The sequence below is a fragment of the Phoenix dactylifera genome, chromosome 7, assembly GCF_051530095.1.
Source record: "Phoenix dactylifera cultivar Ajwa chromosome 7, Ajwa_hap1_PhDact_Kaust_v1.1, whole genome shotgun sequence".
Taxonomy (NCBI): domain Eukaryota; kingdom Viridiplantae; phylum Streptophyta; class Magnoliopsida; order Arecales; family Arecaceae; genus Phoenix; species Phoenix dactylifera.
In genome coordinates, this window is record NC_143196.1 from 35,768,858 (window position 1) to 35,778,208 (window position 9,351).

A 9,351-nucleotide genomic window follows, 5' to 3' on the forward strand; every position below is an offset into this window, starting at 1 on the left:
CCATAGTACAGATACGCCCAATAAAATCAGAATTTCACTGCCTCTTGGAACGTAGTTTTCATGCATAAACGCTGATCATGTTTTCTACCCGAGCGATCTTATAATTGCCTGCAGGCTTATTCTAACGGGTGCTGTCCATCTTACATGATTTCTTCCTCCACCATCTTAGTAAAATAAAAACACGACCCCATCATCCGGTATGATTCTTTGTCATGTCCACGGGGCAGTGACCCAAGTATTAAAAAAAAAAAAAACAAAAAAAAACCAAGGAGTATGGAAATACAAATAGCCACTTCAATACATATCTATGGAATCAAAAAAACAAAACATAACTGACTAAATATACCCATATACAAGTAACAAGTCCACAAAATAAATTGCAATCATTGCGCGCCATTTACACCAGTTCACGCACACTGCCACGGACTTGAAGCAGTGCCACAATAAATTAACAACTAATTGACTTGTACAATATTGCTGCTCGCTCCGTTTGACCAAACAATCAATCTTTAGCTTCCATCCAGAGAACAATGCCATCACCTCCCTGTACTCCTAAAGGGGTTCGTCCGTGTCATCTCCAATGATGGAAAGGGAGAATGGGGCAATGGCAACATTGAAAGTTGATGAACCCACCCTATCAACGTGCTTCATCTCAAAATCACCCTCCTGCAGAACGATAACCGGAAAATAAGTAATCTTTCTTTAATCATGTGGAACTCAAAGTGGGTTAAACTTACATACGGTTCTTACAGGTCCAACGGAGATGATGAACAGGAAATTTCAAGTGTCAATTTATGAAAATTCAATCTACCGGTCAGAGGAGTCCAGAACTATTAATGGAGAAAAAACATCTATTTTGGAACCCCTCGTTCAAGTGCAGTCAAAAACGAATGTTGCATAAATCCATACCGGAAAGGTACATGATAAAATATGAAAAAAAATTTCTTCCCAAGAAAAGAGAAAATGTGCCAAATATATAATAAACAAATCATATTGTGTGATATCTGGAAACCTATATATTTCTTGTCATCTACCTAGCACAGATACATGAAATCAACCCTGCCTTTGAATTTTTGGATAATCTTCTCTCCTTGCTCAGTTAAAACACAACCGCGCATGCACGTGCATGCGCGAACACACCCATACACACAACACACGCGCAGAGAGAGAGAGAGAGATAACTGTAAGCTTACCATTCTTCCACTAGGGGTGCTTAATGGGCATGCAGAGGAGTACTCAAATCCAGTTTTAGGAAGTATAACAGGCTGCTCTCCTATTACACCAACACCCCTGGAAAGGAGAAAGTTTCCAGTTGGGGCAAATGTATAACAGGAAACATAAAATAGTGGATTAATAATAAAGATGATAGAAAAGTGTGCTGACCAGATATTCTCAGTTTTTCCATTGGCATCAGTTATGATCCAGTGCCTCCTGAGAAGCTGAACAGGACGCTGTGAAGTATTAGTGATTCTAATGCGATAGGCAAAAAAATATTGCCCTTTTGATGGTTGGCTCCTTCCCTCAATATATACACTTCTGACTTGCACCCGGATCCCCTGAAACATTCAGCCCCCAAACGATATCTTATAGACATGCAATTAGGGATTTGCATGTATACATCTTGAAAGCATTTGATTTGCATGTATACACATCTATAGTACTTACTTGTGTACATTTGTATGTAACTATAAACATATGTACATGCACATCCATGTACCTTTTTTAAATGGCAAAGTGTTTATTTGACAACATAACGTGAGAGAACAGTATAAAAAGGAGAGAGAAAAAGCACATAAATAATAAATTAGAGAAAGCATGCCAAAAGTTCAGTCACAAGGCCATCAACAGTGGCATTCACTATGCTTGCCGCTAACCATTATCCTCAGATAAAGTTGCGCTTATCTTATTTAAAAAGAGCATCCCAGTACATGAGGTTCCCACCATTACCGGGTTTGGGGAGGGTCAGATGTACGCAACCCTATCTCCGCATGAGGTTCCCACCATTACCATTGCTCCAAGGCTTCCCAAGGCTAACCTTGTAGTTGGGCATATTTTATTTCATAACAAGAATAGGCATGACAAAGATTCAATTTAATGTTATTACTTGCAAGGGCATCAATAATAGCATTTGCCAATTATCCCTTAGAAAAGTCAAACTAAATATACTTGAATGTATGCTGTTGTATATAAAAGAATTTAATTAAATTTGACTTCAAGCACTAGTAGCATTTCCATTTGAAAATGATTAAACTATGGCTTCTAGGCTTTGAAAAGATACATTTTCAATTTATCGCAGTTCATTAGGCTCTACACTTCAAAATCCTCTACCTACAAGCTTAGGATGTGAAAATTAACAGATGAAAGGGGTTTACACACCCTACGATGATACTGAGCAATACTAGCACCTTCTGTTACTGATCATTACCTCTTGATATCGACAAGGTGGTAATACCTCGTTGGGACAGCATGTGCCAGCTGGTGTTCACTGGCACAGCCGGCACCTCCAATCATTGGTCCTTGCTAATTATTTTGTTTACTCTTCAAAACTTATATTTGACTTAATAGTCCAAATTTATTCTACCTATGATTTATAACTTGAAAAAGCGTGGCACCAGATGTTCTTGGCATCTACGGAACATTGATAATCCTTAGTTGAGATCATTAACCAATATATAACGGCACCCAATAAAAAACTCAACTACAACAATATTGTGTCAGCACTCGAATCAAAGCCAACATCCATTGCCAAAGAATGGTAGTGTAACCAAGGGAGCCACCAGTTTTAAATATTTGACATATTTATTAATTATCAAGTAGTTGTGGCATAGTTCAGAGCAAAAATTGTCTGTAGATAAAGTGTCAAGATGATTAGCCTTGCTCATTTTATAGAAGAATCAGTACAATGTGCACCAGAAATAAAATTCCCATGATGCAAAGATAAAAGTCTAAAAAATTAATAAATTTCTGCAGGACCATATATTTTCTGATATTAAGAACCGAGACAAGCAATCAGGCTCATTTCCCTGATCACTGGACTAAGAATTTAAAAATATCACCAGGTTCAGCACCTTAACATTCCTTGTAATCCATTCGCTTCCATCACCTAAACATAACCTTTAATATATTTGGAATGTCTAGTAGTTCACCTGCTTTACTTACAAGACCGGGCCATAAGTTGTGGTCTAAACCAATCACGAAGACCACATTATCCCATCCTTTGCTACTTAAATCATTTCATTGCAATACACAGCTTTTACAGTTTCACCTTGATAATCAATTAAAACCTCCTTTCAGCCCATTTATGGATTGTCCAAGACACACATCAGCCGTATAGAAGAAAGACTGTTAAATGCATTATTATAATGCATCAAAGTTTGACTAGTGATTCCAACAGTAGCATAACAGAAAAATTCGGCAGAACAAATTCTTGGTGCTTCTTTGGGAAAAAGTTTTGATTTTGTTTTCTTGCTAATGATGGGCATTGAGACAAAACTTGCCATCCTTCAAGTTATAGCTTCTAAGACTGTTATTCGAAATATAAAAAGTAGTCTTTAATTTGGCACATATTAGAATTATACATGACTTACATTTCAGAATATTTTTGCTTGGCCTACATCATGCATACTTCTGATCAGAAAGAATGATGAATATGGCAAGCAAAGAATGTAGCAACGCATATGCATGTGTGTGATTACCATTGGCAAAATTTGCATAACAATGCTTTTAGAGAAAAGGTTGCCCGAAAGAAACAGAATTAGAAAAAACCTTCAGAAAAAAAGAGCAAAGTCCTATTTAGATTCTGCAAAGTAACTATTAATTGTGCTCCATAATAATGTAAGCATCCATAGTTAAGAATTGCCGAACCGGTATCGAGTGTTATACCGGTCGGCGCCCGGACCGGTTCGGACTAGACCGAATCGATCGCCAAATATGCCACAGCGCGGCACGCTGTGGCCAAACATGCCACAACGCGCACGACGCACTGTGGCAAATCTAATCGGACTTGGTAGGAACCGACCGGTTCGCACCGAGTCCTAGCCGAACCGGACGGGGCTGGAACCATTTTCTATGCCTGAACTGACCCGATTAAAGACCGGACCGATTCGGTACGGGCTGAACCGGCTGGTGCAGACCGGTTCAGCATTCCTTGTCCACAGTCATAGATAGAGTGACCCTCAAAACAAAGATAAGGGATGACGGAAATGGAAGTCATGTGTGGCTAACTCAAGTCATCCAAAAGACTGCACAGATAAACTAGGAACATACCAGAGTAGTAGCATCACTGGAACACGTAAGGAGAGAGTGTGGAGCCACAATCTTTAATTCATCTCTGTACATGGCTGCATCCTGAAGAATTTTCACATAACAAAGGGGAAAAAGGGAAGAAAACAAAAAGAACAATTGAAGGTAAGCTTTGATTTCTCTGATTTGAGCATCTTGGGAGAGAATCATTCACATAACTAAGATGATCAACTACAACCAAGCATGAATATACATATATCCTTGATATACAATATGTAGAGCAAAGAATTTGTTATCAAGTTATGATCCATAGGCAGTAACAAGGCAACCTAAACTATTGTCAAACAAAATTACAAAATCAAAATTGTGTACCAGATAACGGTACATGCATAGAAAGCAGGGGAGGGAGGGAGATGGGAGAGACGAAAAGATTTAGATATGCTGATGAGAAAAGTGAAAAGTAGAACCATCTTTAGCCATTTGCCTTCATGAAATGTAGGGGAACTACATATCGATAACCTAGTTGTAGTAAGAGGCAATTATTGGTCAGAATCTAGCATTTTTGCCACCTACAGAGACATTTGTCAAGAGTCCTTATAAAATTGAAAACTTAAGACATGAATTAATAAGGAGAATTATCACTACTGTAATGTTTATACAACCCCAGGATGTCACTACTTAAGCCAAAGAAGCCACCAGCCTCTTTCTGATATGCTCAGTCTCATTTCAAAGTACCAGCCATTTCTCTCTCCCACTAGCCCACCAGATAGTAATTCACCAATGAATGTTTCCATTACCCTATCAAATAGTCCAGTAAAGAAGCCTCAATGGATATGATTCTTGTCAAACATCATTTAGTAGCGATCATAACTATAGATCTTTACATGTTTATCTTTTCATTTTTAAAATTGTTGAATCATGCTTGTAATTTGATAAGATTCTATTTCTTCCTGATTATGATAAGGGTCTTAGAGCAACAGAATGAAAACATAGTAAACAGAATGCAGGAATGAAGTTTTGATAGATATGAAATAAAATTTATCCTCATTTTATCAAATTTAATGGCCCAGGAATATCATGATATGATCAATTTTGCTACCTTGTAACTAATATAAAAAGAACAGAGTGAGAAATGAAGACAACTATTAGAACTAAAGTATGATGGATGACATAGTGTGAGGACCTTGTAGCTCGTGTTAGTCCCACATGGGTTGTGCACCAGGGATATCTTGGATACTTAAGCAAAATAATTACACATGGTATCAAAGTGGTCATGACCCATAATTGATGTGTGACTATGGGACGCCGCAGCAAAGGCCCTTTTATAGGGCTAATGATGAGCTGGTCATGGTGATTGTGATCGGATCTTTGAGATTGGAGCCTTCCTATGGAGAGGATGCTTGGATTTATAGCGTGTGAGGACTCTTGCAGGCATGTGTTTAGTCCCATATAGCGTATGAGGACCCTTGTAGCCACTGTGCCAATCTTGGATACTTAAGCAAGGTCAAAGACCCCATATTATTACCTTGTAGTTAGACTTTTTGATTGAGGTCTTAGTAGTTTACATGTGGAGTTTGGTGAAAAATTCTAAAAGGTTGTGAACTTCCAAGATCCAAAATATTAGGCCACAGGGAGGGATTGAGCAAACAAGATAAGAAAGAAACATAAGAATTCTGAGATTAATGTTGTATGATATGGTAGACAGGTATTGCACTATTTGAGGTCAAAATGATGAAGAGTCGCTTTAGATGATACGGTTATGTGAAGGCCGGAGGAGGCTCAACAAGGAGAAGTGCCTGTTCATACCAAAAGTCTAGAAAAAAAGATTCTAAGACTTGCACTAACATGGATGGAAGTAATAGAGGACTTACAAAGCTGATCCCAAATGGTCTAGGCAACGCTATATGTATAGATATCTGAAAATTTAGCCTATATAGTCATAATACAATCAATTAAATGTTTATGGTAACCTTTTTTTGCGGAAACAATATGGTAACCTTTTATTCAGAACTCTATTAAGTAGTCATAACAGAGAAACTCATTAAAATCTGTGAAAAAGAAGATATCTTGACATCAGTTATATTTTTTTCGTTGTTTTGCATAATTTAGATCTTTAATTATCATTTACTGAAGATGCTGTTATATTATTATTTTTCTTAATCTGGTCTTATAAAAGAATTGTTGTTCCTTACGATACCAAGCTTTTTAAATTTTATATTTGATAATATTATTTCAAGTCTCCACAAAACTCATCTTAATGTTTAAACCATTTCAAGCAATGAACAGGGTGAAAATGTTTTATCCTCAGACTCAGGCAAACATTCTAAATCCAAATTAACAGCGAGAGTAGCACCCGGTCCCGTATCTTGTGAAACGCCTTGTAGTGCACAAATAATGGCTGAAAGATCAGATAGATAATTTGCTCACTGATACCATTAGTCTAAACCTACCAAATTAATGTTTGATGTTTACCATGAAAGAGCCAAACACCGGACCAGAAATATTTCTAACCAACCTACAGCCACTCTAGAGGACTGATGAGTTCCACTAAACTTAGAATATCAAACTAGCATCTTGGAGTTCTAGTGGCCCTTCAAGTCCATGCGAAACTAATTAAACTGCTTAAGCATTTCATATAAAGGTTATCTTCTGGATCCACTTCATATTTTCTAGTCCATGTTTTCGCTACTTTACAATCTTATTGTAGACCATAGTATATGAAATGTTCGACTTTGAACACTGTGAACATACTTGCATATGCAGTTCCGAACAGAGATATGATTAAGTTCAGAGTACTCAAGCTGACATTCATAAATTTTTTTGACGAAAGTCTGCTCTTTTAAAACTGAAGAAAACAGCTCGAACAAAGGAAAAGGATCAAAATAGTGTACCTCGAACCTCTCTTCATCGATTGCCTTTCTCATCAATCTGCGAAGGCGCAATACTGGCTCCTCCTCCTCAAAAGATTTCAAGGAGTCCCTTATTCTAGCAGCCTCCTTGTAGTCCTGACAAAACCAGAGCATAGAATTTCAACTTACAAAGGAGGGAAAGATTTTCCCTCAAGAAAAAACAAACAAAGAAAAAGAAAGAAAACTGTTCCTGGAAGGGGGCAAAAAAAAAACACAACTTGCTTTGTCTAGACAAAAATGAAATGAAAAAAAGGAGGAAAATCATGGAATTCCTTAGTTGATTGTTGATGAAATCCACTTTTTTTTAAAAAGAAAAAAAAGAAAAAGTGTAACATTCATGAGAAACAAAAATGCTCCGTAAATCCACCACGAACCCATGGAAACCTCTACGAGCGAATGAAAATGAAAGGAACGGATGGAAGTGGAAGCAAGGACGGACGGACCGACCTCGAATTTGGCAGCGACGGCCATCTGCTGCTTGAGCAGAGAGTAGGTCTGGCTCCTCGACAGGAACGAAGCCGCCGCCTTGTCGCCTTCCCTCCCAACGATCCCATCATCTCCAGCGCCGGCGCCGTCCCGCTCCGAGGGAGACGAATGATCGGAGGAGGAGACCGCCATGATCCTCCTCCCCCTCTCCCGTTGACTCGGCCAAGCAGAGGAGCGGAGGTTGTTCAGGCCCGGCACCAGCTTCAAGCTCAAAGATTGCATCTCTCTCTCGCCCCCTTCCTTTCTTCGCTAATAACGATTCTCTTCTTATCAAGGAGTAATTTGACTCTTCTTTGGATTGGATTGGATTGGATTCGGTCGCTCTCTTTATCCCTCTTCCTCCTCCGACCGAACCCCGCTCCCCTCCTGAAATGACCGACTGTCCATGGGATTTGGTCCGGGGGCGTCGCCTCCTGCCGCCGCCAATGTAATTAGAGATTCCTCCGCTCTCCGTCACCCAGATTTTCTTGGCTATCAGACGCGCACCTGAAAATCAACAATTTTTTTTATTTTTTCTTTTAAGGATGCAATGTTGATGGTTGAACCTATCACGTATGTCGCGCCCAACCAGATAGAACAAGAAACCACATCCAAATCCCAAATTAATATATATATATATATATATATATATATATATATATACTTCGACCGCGACACCTGGAGTTTTAAGGTACGTATATGGGCACACTTCTCCCCGTATCATTTTTGTTATCGATCTTCATGACGAGGCTGGATAGCGCTTTTAAAATGATCTACGAGTACCGCGAAATTCATAAATTATAAACAATTGTGCAATCGATTTCAATGTCTTATTTGCACATTGTTTTCTCGCCATCATAGGGAGGAGATGTATGATGTATCTAATAAACTGGCCGGTTAGGTAGAAGGGCCAATTATGAACCGACCATTTGTTGTTTCGAAAAGTTTCTTTATATTTATTTTTAAAATAAAATCAGATGCTTGATACGATGGTAACTGCCCTTGCACTTGAGACCCCTCTTTGTTATGTTGAAGGAAACAAAAAAACAGGCAAGATTTCTTTAGAACACTAGTGGAGGAGGAGGAGACACTTGCCGAATCCTTGGCCGGTGAGACGTTATAAGATCTTCTGGCCCCGGCGGTCCCCACCCACTTCTTGCGGCGACTCTTTTTTCACCATCATTAACCAACAAAAAAGAAAATTATGGGAACACAATCGATATACAAAGAAAATTTTTGATTATGATTTTATGTGACCTCGCTATATGGCAGTGAGAAATCAGAAATTTGATATGCATGATTATCTACTATAACAGCAGCTTGCCACGTGGTCACCATTAAAGAAGCCATCTAGCTATTTAAATCTTCTCCAACCAGCGATAGCTACAGCTCACATAACATGTAAACGGTTATCGAGCAATTAAATAAATATTCACTTACTCTATAATGGATACTGACTCTTGCCTTATATAAGTAATACCTGAGAGACCTCCAAATATACTCTTATATGTGCTCACTGCTGCTCTTGTTTTCTCTTATTTTTTTCAAATCTCTGTTGTTTTTATAAAACTTTTTGTCTGATTTAGACATTAGAGAATTTTTCGTTGGACAAATTCTAGCAATTCTTTAGTATGAACTTTCTTTTTTATTTTTAAATCAATTCCTAAGTATATTTTTTAATCTGGGCACAACCACAGCTAGCGGCTACTTATCTTTTCAGCTCGAAGCCCATCCG

The 9,351-nt window shown here is 38.4% G+C and overlaps 1 protein-coding gene across 2 annotated transcripts; it reads right to left on the bottom strand.

Annotated features, from left to right (window-relative positions):
- Positions 1–272: 272 nt before the first annotated feature.
- Positions 273–8,215, bottom strand: LOC120107244 (uncharacterized). Of its 2 annotated transcripts, XM_039120450.3 has the most exons (6): positions 7,599–8,215; positions 7,134–7,247; positions 4,267–4,347; positions 1,384–1,556; positions 1,194–1,290; positions 273–666 (listed from the first exon to the last, which is right to left on the bottom strand). In XM_039120450.3, the coding sequence occupies exons 1-6, from the start codon at positions 7,857–7,859 to the stop codon at positions 553–555; spliced, it is 840 nt and encodes a 279-aa protein (XP_038976378.1). In that variant the 5' UTR covers positions 7,860–8,215; the 3' UTR covers positions 273–552. The 2 variants fall into 2 exon arrangements, with proteins under 2 accessions (XP_038976378.1, XP_038976379.1); XM_039120451.2 differs by lacking the exon at positions 4,267–4,347 and having other exon boundaries at positions 7,599–8,125.
- Positions 8,216–9,351: the final 1,136 nt, after the last annotated feature.